Source organism: Dasypus novemcinctus, chromosome 12 (genome assembly GCF_030445035.2).
Source record: "Dasypus novemcinctus isolate mDasNov1 chromosome 12, mDasNov1.1.hap2, whole genome shotgun sequence".
Classification (NCBI taxonomy): Eukaryota; Metazoa; Chordata; class Mammalia; order Cingulata; family Dasypodidae; genus Dasypus; species Dasypus novemcinctus.
This window is the reverse complement of record NC_080684.1, coordinates 50,013,072-50,034,772: the sequence shown is the minus strand read 5'-3', so window position 1 is coordinate 50,034,772 and position 21,701 is coordinate 50,013,072. Positions and strand designations below refer to the sequence as shown.

Below are 21,701 nucleotides of genomic sequence, written 5' to 3'. Positions count from 1 at the left end.
ATATTAAAACCTTATGGACAACTTTTAACTGTGCCAGATAAAGTATTGTGTAGAATTGTTATTTTTTTAAGAATCAGAGAACCATAAAAAATAAATCATTACTGATGTTTTCACTAGTAGTTCTATTGCTTTTGATATAGGCTGTAGGTGGGGGGGCTGTTCATTTTTTTGTAGATAACCTGAGTTGTATTTGTCCTGAGCTGTGCGTTTGGGACAGTGAGAACTGCAGTCCTGTCTTTGGTAACCATAACAATAACTTCAGTTCTGAAGAAATAGTTTAACAATGCAAACTCTATAAACTCCTAAGTGTTCAGGGAAAATGCAAACCAAATGTACTAAAAGCTGATTTAAAATATATAAAGTTTATGCTAAAAGCTTACCTAAGATATAAAAAATATATGCTAATTTAAGCTTCTTAAGCACTGAAACAAAAAACCATTTGACCTTTTTTTCTGTATTAAAAAAACTTAAAAATCTTGTTCAGGGCTCGAATTTTAAAATAAAAAGCTCTGAGCCTGGCCAGTTGTAAATAAATCTTTTTCCTTCCCAAAATTATTCCTGAGTCCTGGCCTTTCTATACCAAATAATTAAACCTCTCTCAACTTCTACAACATTTTCTTCACTGAGAGTTTGAAAGAATATTTTTAGAAACAAATACTCTTGCTAGTTCCAAGCATATCAGTTTCAGAGTCTGAATTGAAGATCCCTGTGACAGAAGCTTTCAGTGCTTGTTGATGAAGGACCTCTAATCTAAAGGAACTACTCAGTTCTATTTTATCAAACACCTGCTTTATAAAAGATGTCTTTTATTAATATGTAAGGAAGTCAGAATAATTTTCCAGCAGGAATGTCTTTGAGGTTATTCTGTACCAAAAAAGATAAATTGTTTGGATTTGATCTGTATACAGATGTGCTGTTCAGCATTACAAAGCAATTTGATATACATGTTTGAACTCCTTACCTTTTTCAATTGTTTCCTTGTAAACAGTGGTGATATATCTTAAAAATAGAAACCATATTGTGAAATATTACAAATGAAAGGAAACATCTAAAGATAGAAATGATACTTGCCTTTAAAAAAAGCTAAAAATAAGCCAGCAAAGAAGAAAAACTTCACAAATTGAGCATATCAGATACTCAATATGTTAAGAATTTTCCTTTGTTGCAGGAAGAAAAAAATTCATGTAAGGAGGCAAAAATCTGTAGTGCTGACAACACAATTGTCTTGTAAAGACAGTTTTAACCTCAGTCACCTGATTACTAATGCACGTATCATAGCTAATGTCTGTGCTTAACACATTATCAAAGTGATGGGTGGAGGAATGAGGAGCTTTGGGGAGAAAAGATCAGACACAAGTATGGCTTATTATTATTATATTTTTTTCTTACACACTATTTGATTACAAAAACTTATTCACAATGCAACAATGAGTATAGAAAGTTGATCTTTGGTTGTGAAATTGATAGGTGACATGAAACTACAATCATATATAATTTTGCTTGTTTTATATCCCCTAATTCAACTTTATGGTTGAGATTTTTTAAAGCAATTGAAGATCTAAGTTCTTCATATTTAATCAACAAAAAACTAAACTAAAGTAATTTTTATTTTAAGGTTTTCCACAATAAAAGCAAATTTGTTCCACAATTCAAAGGTAACTCAATCATCCATGAAACTGAATACAAAAGAAATTTCAAGGGCTTATCTCCAGTGAAAGAACCGAAATTAAGAAGTGATTTGAAAGAAAACGGCAATCTTGAAACTGCATCCCCTGAAATGAAGGTATTCACTGACTTTTAACCTTAAACAAAACAAAATCCCCATGATTTTAGACCCTCACATTTTCTCTCATTTACTACAACTTGATTTTTTTTTTAAAAACTAATTCATGCATTCATTTGTTTGTTCCTTAAATGTCAAATGTGCATTGAGCACCTACTAAGTGCCAGGCACCGGGTAGGTACTGAGAGCTCAAGAATAACAAACACACCAAGCCCCAGCAGCTCTTGGTCTAGTGGAATGTCAGACATGTATAAGTAACTAAATAGAGTGTGATAAATGCTTAGCTACACAGCAGGTGAGTGTACAATGGCATGCCAATGATTCCCTTATACTAATGTGAGCTCCAGAAGTGCAATAGTGATGGAAACACATGTTTTAAATTAAATAATGGAAATTAAACATATATGCACACATGTATTTTAAGGTAAAGCTTTAATGTGTCAGTGTAGTTCATGATTTACCTCAGGTTATAGAAACACCTGCTTCTGTGCGAAATTATAGCTGTTTAGCTTGCAGGCTCAGGCTAAAATTATTGTAAATTATAGGTAAATGGTGTATAAATACTATATTTGGATGTCCTGGGATGTTGATACCTGATACTTTGTGTCCTCAAAAATAAAAAATGTATGATTAAAAGTAAAATGATTTTTTTTCTTTTGGACCTATGACATTCTTGGGGAGAAGAAAAGAGTTGTTAACTTTTTTAGTAAATGTGGTAACTTACTTATAGGAACCCTACTTTTAATCACTGTAACACAATTAATGTACTTTTAGAATACCAGGGGCAAACACTGTTCAATAGGTAGTAACATCAAGTTTGCTAATATTTTAGTGTTTTTTTTCCCCTAGGCAAGGATCTGAAATCTTTATTGTTAGAAAATGAAGCTGTATTCTGAGCTACACTTCAGAAACCACTAACCTTATGCTTTATCTTTAGTAGTTAAAGCTTACACCAAAAGACAGAAATGTAATACAATATATGAGTATAACCTTATAACATATGTGTTTTCAGTTTAGAGTATTTTAAGTGTAAAAAGTTTAAATTATCTCCATTTTAGTGTAATAAAGGTGATCCTTTAAAACCAGAAGCAGAGATGGAATCGAAAGACTCAAACCAGCCTAAAAAAAAACTTATTCCTTGGAGACATCAAAGACTTGGGTATGTATTTTGTAAGAAATATATGGTATTTAGGTGATCAACATGGCAGAATATATTATATTTACTCTCATTTCATTTCTATAGGAAGGTGAATTCTGAATATAGAGCAAAATTTCTGAGCCCAACTCAATATTTATATAAAGCAGGGTCTTGGACACATGTGAAGGAAAACATGCCAAATCAGGTGAGTATTTACAAGTTCAGTAAGCCCACATTTTCCTTCAGGCTGCATAACAGTTTAACTTTACAAGGAGTTTCATTTAGTAATAGAAACAACAATTTAAATATCTGTCAGAAAATAAGAGCACTAAAAGTAACAGAATTTAAAATTGTATTAGGGTGTAATTTGTTTACTTTTGATACCACTGGCTTCTTAGACATTAATATTTTTATTATTAAAGTCTTTAAAGTTAAAAAGGTTTTACAATTTACTGTGCTAATAAACTCAGTTTATGGAATTGTAGTATTATGTATTTCACTACTTTATAACACATAGACCTGCAGTCTCTTGACTGAAGATTAATTTTCAAGATTAGATCATTTGCCTGATAGTAGCACCCTCTATCCATGTGTACTCTTACCATGCGTAAGCAAAAGGAAAGGTCACGTTGAACTGCTAGAGGTTGTGTTGGGACCCTCTGATATGTGGGAGAAATTCTGGGGACTTAAAAAAAGATTTGAGGGAAATGGTATTCTTAGAGTTTGGAAGTACTAGTTTAGTACTAGACTCTTAAAGTCAAAGGATAAACAGTGGAACTTTTTTGGTTGTTGTAGAATCAGCATATTTTAAACCATATCTTGATAGTTTTCTGCTTTTTCTGTGTAAGATAAATTAAAACATTTTAGTTTAGATTAGACATCAGTAAATGTCCCCCCATTTCTTTCTGCTCCCCCCAGACCCGTGTTATTGTAAGGAGAGGGGTAGTTTGGTGGGAGATGAATCTATTTAACTCAGTACTTAAAACCATAGTTTTAATAGCAGTACCTATTCCAGGCTCTGGGATGAGGTGCTGGCCCTGAATTGTTGGTGTTTTGGGCTGGTGACTCCCATGTTCCACGGGTTGTTTTGGGAGGTTTCTTGATTTCTTCCACTGTGGCTTCTTTTGGTGGTCTTTACTTCTCTACTTGAGCACGGCTCAGAGGAAGCACAAACAGAGTAAAAGACAAAGCTCGAAGGGGTTCACCCTGGTGAATTCAAATTGAAAATATAATATCAAGAGTCACCATGATGGAAGAAGGGAATCAAGGCAGGTGAAGTTTCTGGCAGTTTTTAACCATCCCAGACCTTGGTGAGGAGCTCTGTGTCTGGGCAGTGACGGGGTGTGAAGAAAAGCCAGGGACAAAGGGGAGGACTCAGAGTGTGGCCATAGAGGCCTGGTGTGATGGTGACTAGAGGCAGCCCTTGGCCCATGGCCCTTAGGTACTTCTCTTGGTTGGGGTCATGAGGAGCTCCTGGTTTTGGAAAAGTTGTCTTCTAATCTCTGAGACTTCTATAAATTAAGATGAGTTGGTATTTGGGCATCAAAACTAAATACTTAATTGACTGAGTATTGTTACCTTTGATGTCTTGATGAGGTAAAAATCTTTCCTCTGCCCTGCTAGAAGAGAACATTTTGCTGTTAATGTAAGATCTGTTTTTTCAAGTTTTCCTCTTTTGATAAGTTGGTAAAATGACTATTTGTGTGTTTGTTTTATTAAATTGCTGTTGATGGTTATAAATATTTAAGTTAATGGTATAGTTTTCCCTATTCTCATTGGGTAAAATAATTTAAAAAGTAAATTAGAGTTAGAAAGAAAAAGAATTTTTAGCTGAGAAGTCAGGGATTATTGATAGTAATAACAATTTTAGTTGGTCAAGCTATAGACCCTTAATTTGGGCCATGTTTTTCTAAATCGTAGACTTTTTTTTTTTTTTACTGGAAGACATTTACTGCGAGTAGTTGATTATGCAGCACCTGAATTTAAGGTACTCCTCCAAATGAGATAGAGGATCCATTTAAAAAAGTTTAACCTACTTTCATATATACATTTTTAATGATAGAGTTGTTTACTTTTATATGTCATTTATTAACATAGACACAATTAGAATTACATATAAAGTAAAAATTAATTGGTAAATACAGATTTTTTCCCCCGCTCAACATTTCAGGAAGGATTAGTTTTCAAATACTTCGAGTAACTTTTGACATCAGTGGCTTTGTTATCATTAGAACATGAACTCCCTTTTTAAGTCATGTTACAGTTTTCTAGTTTTTATATCATTTTATTTTCTTCTGTGTTTGCGATATTGTCCTTTTCAAATCTATTTATAGTCTAGTCTTTGGGTATTTGATCCTAAGTCCTAGGTACCCCGACTCATATAACATTGGGATGAATGTGTATTTGTCATCTCCATAATTTGCCTTTAAGTGAAAGAAAAGCACTTCTATAAGACAGTATTCACATATCCTTCTAATGCTACTATTCCATCTTTATAATAGGAAATATAAGTTTTTCGAGAATAAAGATTATTTTAAACAGAATTTAATGGTAAAGCTGTAACTTAATTTTTTTTTTTCATATTGTAGAATTTTATTTTAGGAAAGCCAGCAGGTGGCAGTATGATGTATATAATGAAAGGGTTTCAGAGGGTTATAAAGCTTTTCATATTTTTTCACATGTATTATTCACTTATTATTTGCATATTAAGAAATTCAGATCACTTTGAAGTTCGACAGAATGTTGTTTTTTAATATTCTGTCACTTGGTTGAACATATTACAATTATTTTGTAGGATATTGTTTTAAATTAAATATTTAGTATATTTTTACAAAGTTGAGGTTTACAATTCCAAGCAATAAGCCTCGTAAGCCCCTCAGTGGGGGTTTCTCTAGTAGTAGCAGTTGTATATGAAGGAAGGAAATAAAGCCTGGTTTAGGGGTTTCTGGTATGTCACTGCTCTTACAGATGTGAGGAAATTGAATAGTAATTAGGTTACCTGTCATCAGCAGCAATCCAGCTGTGCAAGAAAGTGGCTGGTTTTTAAGGTAATATTAAAAGATCTTGGTTACTGAATTGAAAATTACTAAAAGTACTAAAAATATCGATTGATAAATTTGGTATATATTTAGAAGGAATTTAATTGATTCCCATTAATATTCAATTATGGCATTGTTAACCTGTTATTAAGTGTATTTCTGTATTCCTCCCCTTAGGATTCTCTAAATGCCATGTGGTATGCAGAGGTTGGTTGCTTTTGAGTTTTAAAAATTGTAATAATGCATAGAGTAATTTCAGTTGGAGTAAGTAGGTGTCAATATTTTTCTTAGTTGCTATTGATTTCTCCCTGCCTGCTGGCTTAAAATAAATTAACTGCATCATGCTTTAGCTTGACTCTTAATTTCTGCTTAAAAATGCATATAGTCAAGATGAATGTATGTGGCTATTTATGCCTTCCTTTCTCCTTGGTCTCTGGCTGTATTTGTGTCTTTGTTATGTTACTTGGTGATGTTTACAAAGGAGCATTTACAGTAATGCATGATGCCTGAACTCTCTTACATAGGTTAAAGAACTCCGAGAGAAGGCCGAGTTTTACAGAAAACGAGTTCAGGGCACACATTTTTCTAGGGACCATTTGAATCAGATTCTCTCTGATAACAACTACTGCTGGGATGTTTCCTCCACCACAAGCTCAGAAGGAACCATTAGTAGCAACATCAAAGCTCTTGACCTTGCTGGGTGAGATGTTCTTTGTGGATGGTGAAAAAGTATGTTGTAGCTTATAACAGATCATGGAATTATATAGGAAAAAGATAATGAATGCTCAAAATTTGTCTTCTACTCAAATGAAAAAGTGCCAGCCATTAAGTTTTATTTTTAGTTTATTTTCTGTGAAAAATAAAGCTATCCATACTTGCTTTATGGATTTGTGTATATTTAATGCACAATGTAAACCTAGAAAGCTGGATTTTATAATATTCATTGTTACCAACTAAGAGCAGAATAGGATGATTATGTAGTAGATGCAAAAGTACTTTAAAAAGGAAAGAGAAAAAAAAACCCAAAAACTCAGAATATAAGTTATTAGTGCATATCTCCTGTCATTCATTAATGAGTTTTACTACTAATATAGAATTTAGGCCCTAATTTTATGGGAGAATTCTCTGATGTTCAGGTTTTAAAGTGAACAAGGTTTAACTACTTGTAAGAGAAATAGCACTATGATTTTAGCAAATAAGACAGTTCTTAGGTGATACAATATATTAATGTAGATGTGCATACCAAATTAGCCTAGCAATTCTAAATGACATCTGATTTAAAAAGTTCATCTCAAAATCTATTCTTTTCTTTAATAATGTCCTGAAAAGATGAATCTATTTAAAATGTAAAATTTGAATCAGCTTATTTGATCACAACTGTGTTTGAGTTTCTGCACAAAACCCAGATTGAGTAACCAAACAAATTTGACCATGTGGGATCCTAGTTTATGTGTGTAAATACCAATTTAGGTGTAAGTATGTGTTTTGTCAGCATAGGTGCTGGGATGTATAATGCGTGATGAGCAGATAAATATATTTTGCTTTGGAATATTAATAGAGACTCTAAATTGTAACTTTGATTTATTACACTGTTACATCTTAGATTTCTTTCTTCAAAATCTGGGGCAAGGCAATAAATATCTCTGGGAAAATTATGTACTTGTGTGGACAGTTGAAGGGAATGATAGACTCAATAATTACTATAAGCTTGAAATCTCAAACTAAAGTTTCAAATCTTGTTTTATTATACAGAGATCCAACGAGCCATAAGACTTTGCAGAAATGTCATTCTACAAAACCAGAAGAAAAAAGACCTATTTTGGAAGAACAGCCCCAGAAAAATGCTACGGAGAAATTGGGGATGTCAGGTGCTCCCACCATACCTGTGAGAAGACGGTTGGCTTGGGATGAGGATAATACCAGTGAAGACATAGAAAAACAGCAGCCAAGAAGTAAGGAGAACAATGAGGAAAATGAAAGGGGCAAGCAGTTTTATACAGAAGAGATAGAGAAGTTGGAAGAAAATGAAAAATCCAAGGCAGACAAGATAAAAGAAGGGTGAGTTTTTAAATTAAACATTATATAGGAACATTATTGTTCATGGTTCATCTGTATTTTGTTTTGTCACTAAATTTAGTGGTTTATATTTTTTATTTTATAACTAATAAAAGCAGATTTTACTTTATTTTAATGAAATAGACATTTATGGTCTATAATTTGATTCATTCAGGTATTTGAGTCACCACTAATTGCTAATTAACACTTGAACACTGAGCTACCTGCGTAGGAAGTAGTTAGAATTGTCTGCATTTATGTTCTCCTAAGTAAGATTTACTAAATTTGTAAATATGCCTGGAAGAATGACTTCCTTTATGATTTAAAAAATTACGGAAGTTCTTTAATATCAGATGGGTTTACAAAAAAAGAAAAATAATGTTATGTAACATTTAAAAAAGTGTTTTTTGCAAATAGCTAATTCCTATTGATTTATGTGCAAGTGTGCTTTGGAGATTGGTTCTCTACCATTGATAATGGTGCTTTCTGTTCACAGTCCAAATCCCTTACCATTCATTCATGGATTTTGAGGCCCTGCTTTAACAGGAGAGTTCTCTATTCTTTTGTTGCCAACTTGCAGTGACCTTGCCTCTTTTCCACTTCTCAGTGACTCTTAACTGGGTGTGGATTTGATTGTAATTGTTTTCATAAACAAATGGCCTTCTAAGTTTTATACTTTATTATTGTATTTGATGGCAAAGTATTTTTGCTCATATTTTCTGGAGGAAAAGCTGCATAATAGACTGTTTCAACTTGCAGGTCGGAGTCGTCTTCTCTATCATCAAGAAAAGGAGGGAGGCTTCCTACTCCGAAGCTGAGAGAACTTGGTGGAGCTCAAAGGACTCATCATGATCTTACCACTCCAGCTGTTGGTAATAGCAACCACTCTGCAGTTCTTACTTAATCTTTTTCTACATGATAATTTAGTTTAATTGAAACCTGTTATTTTATGCATTTTTCTAGGTGGTGCTGTTTTAGTGTCTCCATCTAAAGTAAAGCCTCCAGTTGCAGAACAGAGGAAAAAAATGTCCTCTCAGGATGGCTTAGACATGTCAAAGAATGATTTTAGTAAGGTAAATACTTACATTTTGGGGGTAAAATGATTAGTTTCATGTCATAAATGGGTGGGTCCAGATTTTAGGAAATTCTTTTTCTTGTATGTGAGGATGATAATTAACTTACTTTTACTAAGGCAAAGGTTTTGAATTATTTTTTCTAGTAGTGGCATTGTATCTGTTGCTGATACACTGTCAAATCTTGCCAGTAGTAATCCATTAGGAGGAAAGAGAAGAAAAACAGCATTGTATCTGTTGCTGATACACTGTCAAATCTTGCCAGTAGTAATCCATTAGGAGGAAAGAGAAGAAAAACAATAATACTTATTGAACATCTATTATATGCAGGCATAGTAGTCTATATACTCATTCAACACATTTTTATTTTATTCTACCCTTACCAAGGTACTCTTTTAGGCACTGGAAATAAATCAGTGAACAAAGCACACAAAATCCTGGCCCTCATTGAACTCACATTCTAGTGTAGGAGAGAGACAATAAACAAGATAACTAGGTAAACTATATAGTATGTTAGATAATGATAAACTGAGGAGAAGAATAAAGCTGAAGAAATGAATAAGAAATGACCACGGAAGTTCTCGCTGGGAGGGAAGCATTTGAGCAGAATCTGAAGGATGTGAGGAGTTGACTCATGCATATTTGAGAAGGCATACTAGTCAGAGAGAACAGTAAGTGCAAAGTCCGTGAGGTGAGAGGGTGCCTGATGTCCTTGAGGAACAGCCAGGAGAGCTAGAGCAGAGAACAAGAAAGAACAGTAGTACAGACGATGAGTTCAGAGATGTAATAGATGCTAAGTTGTATAGAGCCTTATAGGTCCTGGCAAAGACTTTGAATTTTATTCTGAATGACATGGGAAGCCTTTGGGGGAGCAGAGAGGAGCAACATAATTTCACTTAAGACTTTTTTCAAGGTCGCTCTGGCTGCTGTGCTGAGGATGGCCAGTAGAGGGAGCAAGAGCTGGGGTGAGAAACCAGTTAAGAGTATCAAAGGATAAGGCAAGAGGTGCTGCTTGCTTGGGTGGTGAGGCCATCATGTGATGAAGTCCAGTTCTTGATGTACTTTGAAGTGATAGCTGATGAAATTTGCTGATAGATAAGATATGGGGTGGAAGCGAGAAGAATCAAGGATGTCTCAAAACTTTTGACCTGAGCAGCCACTATTGAGTTGCCATTTAATGAAATGGGGAGGAGGATGTGAGGAAAAGATTTATCAGAGAAGATCAAAAGTTATATTTTGGATACATTAAATTTGAAAATCTTATTAGACATACTAGTAGACATGTTGAGTAGGGAGTTGACTCTATGAATTTGGAGTGCAGGGGAATGGTTGGACTGCAGATATAGATTTGAAACTCTTCACCATTAAGTGGTACAGGTATTTAAATTTTTGAGAACAGAAGAGATTGTTAAGGGAGTGGGTAAAGAAAGAGAAGGTTGGGTGTAAACAGGTCTGAGCCCCAGTGCTTTGATATTAGAGAGTTGAGGAGTAACTGCCAAAGGATACTATAGAGGAACAGCTAGTGAAATAGAAGAGATAGGAGATTGTTGTGCTGGAGGTGTCAAGGAGGAGGTAATGTCAGTGCTACTGATGGATCAGTAGGGTCTGAGAATTGCTAGTTGGATCTAGCGACATGGAAGTCATTGGTGACTTTGACAAAGGTAAGTTCTGGTAGAGGAGTGGGACAAAGCCTAAGTGTAAGTAGGTTCAAGAGAAAAGCAGAGAAGAGGTAAGACATCCATTACAGACACGTTTTTAAGTTGAGTTTTCCCAAGAAAGGAAGCAGAGTAATTGAGTGATAATTGGAAGAAGTGACATCAAGATGGAAAAGATAATGGCATATTTGTATGTTGATGAGAACGATTTTATAGAGGGGGAAATATTGATGCAAGAGCAGGAGTAAAAATTAACTGGGGAGATATTCTTGAGCAGAAGAAAGGGCATTGGATCTGGTGGAGAAGTGGAAGGGTTGACCTTAGGTGCTCTGACAGTTCATTCATTGTTACAAGAGGGAGGCAGAGTACATGGATGATAGTATGATATGGTGGGAACCTCAGGAAAACCTTTTCTGATTGCTTTCTTTTTTTTTTTTATAGATTAAACATTTTTTTAAAAAAGATACATCGAGCATACAAAATATTACATTAAAAAATATAAGAGCATCCCATATACCCCCACTTCCCACCCCACCCTGACTCCTTCCATATCACCAAATTCTTTCATCAGTGTGGCACATTCATTGCATTTGATGAATACATTTTGGAGCACAGCTACACAGCACGGATTATAGTTTACATTGTAGTTTACACTCTCTCCCAGTCGATTCAAGGGATTGTGGCAGGATATATGATGGCTTGCTTATGGCACTGCAGTATTTTTGGTGACATACTGAAGCACAAACTTAGCTGAGAGTGAGGCTGGGAAGATGTTGGAGCTTTGGATAAAGAAAAGAAAGAAAAGGGGTTGTGAAGTAGTGTTCTCAGGGTGGGAGAGTGAATGGGCCAGGGAAATGTGGAATGATTGCAGGGTAATGCGAAGGAGCCATTTCAGGTTATTAGCGGGCATGAATATGATGGGTTGTGTGTTTTTCTCCAGGTGTGTTTTGCTGCCGAGATGCAGAATAGGCAGAAAGTTGGATTTAACTGGAGTTTGTGTTTTGTCAAGGAAATGAGACAAAGTGAGAAAGAGGGTAGGGGGTTTAAGGTATATGGAAGGTGAAGAAAGTGACTATAATGATTAGCCATAGAAGTTGAATTGGTAAGCGAGGGGTAATAGGACTTGAGAGTGTAGGGTGCAGTGAAAGGTGACAGGATCAATGAATGGAAAGTCTTAGTGGATTTAAAGACTTGTTGGAATTGTGGTATATGAGGGGGTTTAGTTTTTAAATTAGCAGGTGGTGGTCAGAAATTGAGATTATGAAGAGGTAACAGTAATGAAAAGGTTTTGCATATGATTGTGGCAGTAAGTAAGTGGCTTAAGTAGGACAGAGAACAAGATTATTAACAGAGAGGAGGTCAAGGAATTGAGATCATCCATGTAGATAATTGGGCTCACCAAGACTATGCCAGTCTAACATTAGAAAAAGGACTAGACTCTTCAGGGGATGGGAGAAGTAACCCAGTGGTTGGTACATGACTGCAAAAGGAGAGGGAATGGATATAATTTAATGCTCCAAAATTCAAAACTTGGCATTTTTAGGGAGAAGTAAGGGATAGGATGGTCTTGAGTAGGCATTGAGGGGCAAGGAGGATACCTGTGCTAACCTCAGGTATGGGTTTCCAGGATACCAGGATACCTGCTTTATCAGAGCAAGAAAATGAAACATTCATAGAAGAGGTTGAAAATCTATTGGGGATTTTACTGAAAACTGTTCGTGAGTTCCAGAGGACAGACACAGTGCAGTTTTCAGGTGTTGGGAGGTACGGGAGATGAGATCAGAGAGCTGAAGTGCAGAGCCTTGAGAGGATGAGAGTGTGGGTGTAAGGGCTAGTTTGAGTGTTGTGGAATTCTTGGGGTGATGGTCTGACATAGGGATAATATATATTGAAAAAGCATTTGTGAAACTCCAGCAGCCAACCCTAAAAAAGCATAATAAATTCGAAGCAGGAGCAAACTTCCTAAATACAACTGTAGTAAAAAAATATAGCAGGTGCCCTATTAAATGGTAAAATTCTAATGCATCCATGTATGTTATGAAAACAACAGGGATGTTCACTTTTAGCACTATCATTCAACATTTTTTGGAAATAATAGGCAATGTGACAAGAAAAGAAAAATAAGCTGAATATTGAAAAATGAGCATTATTTGCAGATGTTTTGATTGTATACCTGGAAAATAACTCACTAATAAGTATTAAAAGTATTGAAAGAATTTAATAAGAGAATGAAACAGGATAAATATATATAAAAATCAATAACATGAGAAATATTTAGAAATTGAAATGAGAGGGAAACCTTTTAAAGTAGCACAATCTCTACGTTAAGAAACAAATTTTAATGTGAAAATCATTATTTGAAGTTTAAAATTATAATGAATTGCCTAAAAGAAAACTGGGTCGTGGAAAACTTAGAAAGATGTCAGTTCCTCTCATATAAATTCAACAAATTTAATCATACTCCATTTATAACCCTGACAGACTTTATTTCTTTTTATTTTTTTTACTTTTTGGGATCTTTGATTTAACTCTAAATTTTATTTGGAAGAATAATGTGGGAAAATTAATAAGGAAACTTTGAAAAAAATGAGAAAGACCCTGCTTCCTGTATATCCAAATGAAATATAATATTAAACACTATGTTTAGAATTAGTCAAATAGATCAGTGGAGTCAGAAGATGGATTATTTGGAAAATCATTTTAGGACAATTGGTTGTCTACTTGGAAGAAAAAAATTATCCCTACCTCAAATCATATATAAAAATGTTTCAGAGGATTAAAAAGCCAAATGTACAAACAAACTAAAGGAATAGAGGAAACTACAGGAAAAAAATTTTAAAAATCCTTGGGGGAGGAACTTCCAAGACAAAAACAAAGCCTAAAGACCATGTGGGCAAAAATTGATCAGTTTAAAATGAGCAGATTTTAAAAGTCTGTCTTGTAAAACAAAACACTTAAAAGAAAATTGGCAGTATAGGAAAAAAGGCTCATATTTCTTTCATATAAAGAGCATATACAAATCAATAATACTGAAAAGGGGCAGAAGATATGAAAAGTCCATTCATAGGAGAATAGTGGAAATTTAAAAAATGAGATACAATTTTTCATCTATCAGGCCAAAATGTACAAGAATAATAGTATCCATTACTACAAGCACATGGAAAAACAGGCAGTTTATATACCTTTAGTGGAAATATAAATTGGTACAACTTTTTTAGTAGGCAATTTTGCAGAATCTATTTAAGTCAAAAAAATGCAGATATCCTCTAATCCAGTAGATTGTGCCTGTTTCCTCTCCCCATTTGTGCCTATGAATTCCTAAACTTAAGAACTTCAGTTATTGCTAACATTGAAAATAACTTATGTTTATTTTAGTTCTTGTAACTTCAGAAGTGAATTTTGAAAATAATAGCCTTTTTAAGTTTAGGTATCAGTCTGCAATTCACGTATCCTTACAAAAGATATTGGCTAAGACATGACTAATGAAGGAGGTGCCCATGCAGAGATCTGGGGCAGAGATTGTTTTCTAGGTAGAAAGAACAAGGGCCAAGCCCTGGGAGCAAGAACAAACAGCAGTTTTGAAGAGAGAGAAAAGGCCAGTGTGGCTGGAGCACAATGAGGGAAGAGGATGAGAGCAGAGGAAATGAGGTTGCAGGGGTAGGACAAGGAGTACGTTATTCCAATGGCACTGAGAAGCCCTGGGAGGATTTGCAGCAATGAAATAAATATGATTTGATATAATGGTAGATAAAATCCCTCTGGATACTTGCTGTAGAATGTACTACTCAGGGCCAGAGTCGAAGCCAGCAGGCTCAAAACAGATCACAAAATCAGGCAAATTAAATGTGGGAACCCCATGTGTTAAAAAATACTTTACAAATTTCATTGAGGTCTTTTTAACAATAGTAAAACCAATTTGACAGAAATCCCAAATTCTTTAAATATCCATGGGCAAAAAATTTCAAAAGAACAACTTTTCTTTAGAATTATTTTTATTATAGTAAGTGATACTTGTAGTTTATCAAGGGAAGCAAGTGGAAAATTTGTGATTTCATCCTATATCTTGATTTAAAATATATTGGGGAAACAGATGTGGCTCAACCAATTGGGCTCCCGTCTACCATATAGGAGGCCCAGGGTTCAATGCCTGGGGCCTCCTGGTGAGGGCAGGCTGGCCCACGTGGAGTGCCGGCCCACGTCCTCATGAAGGAGTGCTGCCTTGCATGGGAAGGCTACCCAGTGTGGGAAAGCTGCCCCACACAGGAGTGCTGGCCGACACGGAGAGCTGGCACAGCAAGATGACGCAACGAAAGACACAGAGGAGAGAAGATAAGAAGACATGGCAGAACAGGGAGTTGAGGTGGTGCAAGAGAGTAGTTGCCTCTCTCCCATTTTGGAAGGCTCCAGGATAGGTTCCCAGAGCCACCTAATGAGAACACACAAGCAGATACAGAAGAACACACAGTTAATGTACACAGAGAGCAGACAATGGGGGGTTGGGGGGTGGGGGTGGGGGGAGAAATAAATAAATCTTTAAAAAAATATATATATATATATTGGTGGTTGAGACCCCAGCTGTCTCCACTCTGAAGCTTTAATCTCTCATAATCTAATCTATTAATTGTAGAAAATAATACCTAAGGTTTCAAAGGACAGTTGTTTGGGTATTGGATTGATAAACTCAAAGTTAGTAAGTGAAAGCAATAATTAAGGGAGTAATCAGGAAAGTTTGGAAATGCATCTGATTTTACTGGTTTGTAGTCCTCTTAAGAAAATTTTATAGGGACATTTAGGATAGTAAAAACACATCATTGTGGAAAATAAAAACCAAGCTAAAAAAAAGAAAACAAATGGTCTCACACCTACTGTACAGGGATCTCCCTGGTTAAATTTTTGAGCTGGTTAGGTATATGTGTGTGTTTGTATATTTGTTTATTTAAAAAGCCTCATTATCATTGATTGTACACTTTGGATGGGTTTATTAATATGTATCAGTAAAATTGGTTTGTTAAAAAACATACTGCAGATATTGTTTTATGATCTCTTCTTAGCAATGGTTTTTGAACATTTTTCATCATGAAATATCATCTGTAATCTTATTTCTAATGGCAATATAATGTACAGTCTATAGTTAGACCATAGTTTTTTTAAAAAAAACATATGCCTATTGAAAGATTTAGGTTATTTTTTCTGAAAAAAATGCTGTTAAGAGCCCTTAGCTTTATTTTTGTTTATATTATAATCTATTTTTGTATAAATATTTCCAAATATTATTTAAAATTTTAAGGCTTTTGCTACTAGGCTGTGCTCTCATATGTTGTGTTCTTACCAGTTGTGTATGAGCCTACTGGTTTTTCACAACCTTGTCAGCACTGTGTATTAGTTTTGTTTTTTTTTTTAAATTAGCCTTTGCACTTTCATAAGTGGAAAAGTAGTACTTCAGTGTTTTATTTTGGAATTATTTGATTATTAGTGAGGTGGAGTGTGCTTGCTATTTTTTATTTCTTGTGTATATGAATTGCTTGTATCTGTTTTTCTACTTTACAATTGTCTTTTTCTTAATACTTTCTAAGAATTATTTATGTGCATGATAATAATTTTCTGTCAGTCATATTAGTTGTATATTTTCCCAAAGTTTGTCATTTGCCTTTTAATTTTATTTTTAAATGAGTGTATATGTATTTTTTGTTTTCATGTAGCTATGTTTATTTATATTGATTATTATTTTTATAAAACCTCGCCTATGTAGAGGTTACATAAATTTTCATCCATATTTTCTCCTACTGCTTTTATGGTTGTGATTTTTAAGTTTACATGTTTGGTTTATAATATTTTTATAAATGTGTACACACACAATCTCTTTTTTGTAATCATTTAGAAAGAAAGCCGTGCTATGTTCCTACTCACTTCTCCAGCTGCTGGTATAAAAACAGTTGATCCTCTGCCTTTGAGGGAAGAATCTGAAACCAATATCCCCAGGTTTTCTGAGACAACTCTTCCAGTTTCAAAAATCCCAGAATATCCCGTGAACACCCCTGGGCCATGTCCTGCACTACATGCTCCTCGCTATTGGCATCCCTCTCGTCGAATTCAGGGCTCTCTAAGAGATCCAGAATTTCAGCATAATGGTAATTAGTTTATTTTATTGTCTTTTAAAATGAAGATGTTATGTTGATAGAAATAAAAGTTTTAAGTAGGTATCGTATATTAATAAATTACAATATTTAGTTTTTTAGTTAAAATAACAGATTTCCTTAAATAGGAAAAATCTTACCTTTGGAATGCTCTAAGTGTTAAATGCAGTAAATATTCTGCCTTTAAGTTTGTTTTTATATAAATATGAGGTTTCTTTCCCAGGCACCAATAGGCAATTCACGAGATTCCAGTAACTCTTCTTCCTCAGGTGTGACAACCTAGAATGTCTTCAGACATTGCCAAATGTCCCCTGGGTATAGGATTCAAAGTCAGAAATTATTTCTCTTTAGTGTTTTAGGTATTGCTCTTCTCTTTTCTAACGTCCACTATTAGTATTGAGAAGTCTGGTGCTATTTTTATTCTTGATCCCATTATGTGTTTGTGTATGTGTGTGTGTGTGTATCTTGCAGGTTTGGGGATTTTTCTTCACACCCAACTAATCCTCTGACATTTTATAATGATATACTTTGAAATAGTTTCTCTTTTTCATTTGTTTTGCTGGTACCTTTTCAATCTGGAAACTCATGTTCCTCAGTTCTAGGAAGTTTTCATGAATTATTTAGTCAGTAATTGCTTCCCCTCAGTTTTCTCTGTTCCCTCTTTTGGGCAACCCAATTATTCAGATGTTGGACATGTAGGATTCATCTTACTTTCTTATCTTAACTCTCCTATTTCCCATATCTGTCTTTTTATTTTACTTTTTGTCAGGGTTCCTCGTTTTTATCTTCTACTCTTCTATCGAGTATTTTTTAAAAAAAATTTGCTATAATATTTTTAATTTCTAAGAGTTGTCTTTTTAATGCTGTATGTTTCTTTTATACAGTGTCCTGCTCTTGGCCCATGGGTGAAAATGTTTAATCTCTTATGGAGCTACTGATAGTTGTTTTTTTGTTGTTGTTGTTGTGCATTTTGCTTTTGCTTTGAAGTTTTCTTATCTCTGAAAGTCTCCAACTTTCTTTTTTTCTTTCTGTTTGTTTTGGTTTTCCAATAATTTTTGGTTGCCTTGGATACTTCGGAGTAGAGTGCCAGAAGACTGGCTTGCAAGCATTGATGTATGGGTGGTTCTTGGTGTGACTAGTTGGTTTCTTGTAAAGATGTATGGCTGGGCCATTTCTGGAGCTCAGCAAACAGTATCTTTTTGTCTTTTTTATAGCTTGCTGAGAGTCTTTGAGGAGACTCTTATGGAATCCAAGTGGGGAATAGTGCTGGAAGTTCCAAAGTTCAGATTATAGATTTTCACTAATCTCTCTGCTCTTGCTGTCAGTTGAACCTGGGAATCAGGACCTGGTAAATCAGACCAAGTGGCTCTGATATATCTTCTTTAGGGAAGAAACCTCCATTCCTCTTTTGAGAGAGTGTCACATACTGTTCACATTTAGGTAAAGGATCGACTGGGTCTGTTTTGTAAAAAGGCTTTCAACCAGTTCTTCTGGTTCAGTCTTACTTTCCTTCCAACGCTCAGTGGTACTTAACTTAGTACCACCAAATAATGAGCTGTAATAGGGGAAGATTGGTTGCTTCTTGGCTTCCCTCCACTGCTGGCTTAGGATTTGCCTTTCCTGGGTGTGATAACACACTTATGCCCTTTCATTTGCTTTTCCACCTTCCAAAATTTTGTTGCTGTTTCCTTATTACCTATTTTCTTTGTCCTTGTGGGTTTTGTGTGTATTCAATTTTCCGTCTTTAAACAGAAACCTACCATATTTCTTTAAAGTTAGCAGAGCTTAATATTATCTTTGATAATAATTCCAAGAATCTATTCAAAGTTAGTTCATAGTTTATTTCTATACTTGTTAATAAGCATGTTATAAATTAGTGAATAACTCTTCAGTAGTAATTTCTATCAAGACATGAAATTAATAAAATTTCTGAAATTCCACTTTCAGTTAGGGTTTACTGTAAATAAACTTCTAGTAAGCTGTTTGGTGGCTTAGAAGGATAATCTCTTATTTACTTATTTTTTTTTAAGTGGGAAAAGCAAGGATGAACAAGTTCCAGTTACCTCAGCATGAAGCCTTTAATGATGAAGGTATTTTAACAGTCAAAAAATATAAGATACAATTATGGGATCCTATTATATGGTAGTTTATAATAGTAGTATGATTTTACATTTGATTAGCAGTTTATGAAATACATCCACAGGTCTTATTTGATTTAGATCCTTGAAACCCTGTAAAGTGGGGGTTGAAATTATCCCCATTTCACAAATGAGAAAACTGGGACCTAAAGCACTTAAGAATCTTTCCTAGGGCAAACAGATAAGAAGATTGTGCTTAGCATCACACATGAGGCCAGTACTCTGTTTTTCCACTCAGTCTAGCTTAGGGCTCAGGAATTTGACCAAGCATTATATCCACCATTTTTTCATATATCTGTATATTCTTACTAATTTTCAATTCTCAAAAGTAAATATGTTTAGGTAAGTGGACTTTTTCTCTTTTGTGGTTTTCATTCTGACAAATTCAGATGCTTCTATTGTGGCAGGAAGAATTTTGAATTCTTAAACAGTTAAAATTTTGATTTTAATTCACACTAAGAAGTATAAAATTACTGAATTTAGAAATTTTGAATTATAAAATTTTGAATTAATGCTTTATATATTACAAGTTCACACTGATTAAAGGTTTTTTCCCTTACCTTAGTAAATTTGGGACTTTTTTTTTCAGATTCACTGAGCTAGTAATCAAGTTGTTATATTTTGAAATGCAAATATCTGACAACTTTGAATCCAGTTGTAATTTCTTTTTAATTGAAGAATAATATTTGCAAATAACTTTATAATGGATTTACTTAGTCAGAATTAGGTTTTCCAGTAATATTGAAGGGTAGCCTATTAAAATCAAACATTTCTGTATTCAGTAAGATTATTTTAGAAATGTGTTGTAAGTGCCACATTGAATATGTTCACTTACAGCATTTTGTTTTTGACAAATTTAAGGCTTTTTGTTTAGAAAAGTTCTGCTTTGGAAGTAGGACAAGACTGTATGATGATGATGAATTTTTTCCAAGTACTGTAGTGAACTCATAGGCCATGTGTTTCAGGTAATAACATTGTAGGATCTCAGGAAGGGGAAAAACACTCATTTAACAGTAAAATATTTGATTTCTAAGTATGATAAACTAGGAAAATTGTTAACTCTCCAGTAAATGTTATCTTATGTTTTAATGGATTACTTCTTTTCCTTACAGACTCAATATTGCTATTTACAGAGCTTGATGCTTTTAATTTTCTGTTGATTTTATAATATATATTTGCATAATAGACCTTCTTTGTACTGAATATAATTTTGGGATTCTTTCATTGCAGATGAGGACAGATTGTCTGAGATTTCTGCTCGCTCTGCAGCTTCCAGTCTCAGGGCTTTTCAAACTCTGGCACGAGCTCAGAAAAGAAAGGATAATTTCTGGGGCAAAACATAATTAAATATGAACCCTAGCTGAGTTGCTTTTTATCTAGGGAACTGTTGGCATAATTGTTCTTTATTGCTTACTGTGTTAAGATTTTTCAGGTGTTTGGATTTTTCCCTAACATTTCCTATTTAAAAAGAATTATTTGATTTTTCAATAGTTCAATTTACTTGGGAAATTTTAACACAGATTTATGCAATCTACATTTTAAAGAATTCTTTTTACATCTATTCCAATGTACAAAGAGGTAGATTACATAGGTCTTCACATGTTCTACCTTTTGTATTAGGTATAGGGATAACGGTAGAATTGAAATTTCATCTATCCAAAGAATATTCTAAAAAGATGAACAAAGTGAACTAATATTAAGATCCAAATTCGAAATGTATGTTCTGCTGAGATTGGTTCTATGTCTCTTTATAGCTATAGATGTCATAAAATGAATTTGTTGTTCCCTTAACTTTTACTGTAGTTTTTTTTAGTACTTTATGTGTTTACAGTGTTATTTAAAATACGTATATTTTAGATTGAAAATACTAGCTGTATATATTTTTCTTATTTATGTAACAAAGTTTGAAAGAATATGTATATTTTTGATCTTTATGTGGACTGTATTTGTATGAGGACTTTGGTTTACATTTGAATAATGTCAAAATTTTGAAAAATTGTTTGTATAATGCTGAATTAAAACTTTGTAGACATTTTGAAATGAAAATTGATGAAGTGTATTTATCTTCTCCAGAAAGTTATTACATGGAACAATTATCCTTTAGAAGCATTTTTCTACTTATAACAAGTTAATCGAAAGTTACACTTCTCTTGCAGCTGTCAGAATGCGAAGAAGTTGAGTCCACAGTATTTTTGTACAGATATAGGACAAATGTAGAATTTCCAAGGCAGACTAATTTTTAAAAAATTTAACACAGACTTTTTGGTTCTATCTCTTCACTTATGAGTGAAGAACATGTTCTTTTGTCTTAACTTTCAGTTTATCTTGCAAATCATAACTTAAATTTTCTAAAAATACGGATTTTAGAAAATATATTATTTAAAATGTTTACAATAATACTTGGAAGATATTGAAGATAAAATATTTAGAATATTCCTGCCTGTTGGTTAGAAAACAAGTGACAGGCTGTTATAAAGGGGCTTATTTGGTTGAAAGTGTTTTTGTAAATTATAGATTCACAAGTTAGTTTGTTAAAGATCTTAAGGAATCATGAGTTAAAAAGAACTGTGGGCATGTAAATATTTGCTTATATTCCACTGACTTAAAACAGTTTTTAAATAAAAAAAAATACTAAAGCACTAAAGACAGAAATATGTTAGAAATTAGTGTATGACTGGGTTTGGGAA

General features: G+C 34.0%; 1 protein-coding gene across 4 annotated transcripts in view; it reads left to right on the top strand.

Annotated features, from left to right (window-relative positions):
• The window catches only part of MDM1 (Mdm1 nuclear protein), a 28,781-nt gene extending 7,721 nt beyond the window's left edge, over positions 1-21,060 (top strand). For 3 of the 4 annotated variants that reach the window (XM_058308401.2, XM_071218936.1, XM_058308403.2), the window contains 11 exons: positions 1,616-1,783; positions 2,842-2,942; positions 3,027-3,126; positions 6,137-6,166; positions 6,484-6,659; positions 7,712-8,017; positions 8,774-8,886; positions 8,978-9,087; positions 16,621-16,870; positions 18,907-18,966; positions 20,245-21,060. In XM_058308401.2, the coding sequence (XP_058164384.1) occupies positions 1,616-1,783; positions 2,842-2,942; positions 3,027-3,126; positions 6,137-6,166; positions 6,484-6,659; positions 7,712-8,017; positions 8,774-8,886; positions 8,978-9,087; positions 16,621-16,870; positions 18,907-18,966; positions 20,245-20,357 (1,527 nt within the window). In that variant the 3' untranslated portion in view covers positions 20,358-21,060. The remainder of the gene's footprint in view (positions 1-1,615; positions 1,784-2,841; positions 2,943-3,026; positions 3,127-6,136; positions 6,167-6,483; positions 6,660-7,711; positions 8,018-8,773; positions 8,887-8,977; positions 9,088-16,620; positions 16,871-18,906; positions 18,967-20,244) is intronic. The other variant, XM_058308402.2, reaches the window with a different exon arrangement.
• Positions 21,061-21,701: the final 641 nt, after the last annotated feature.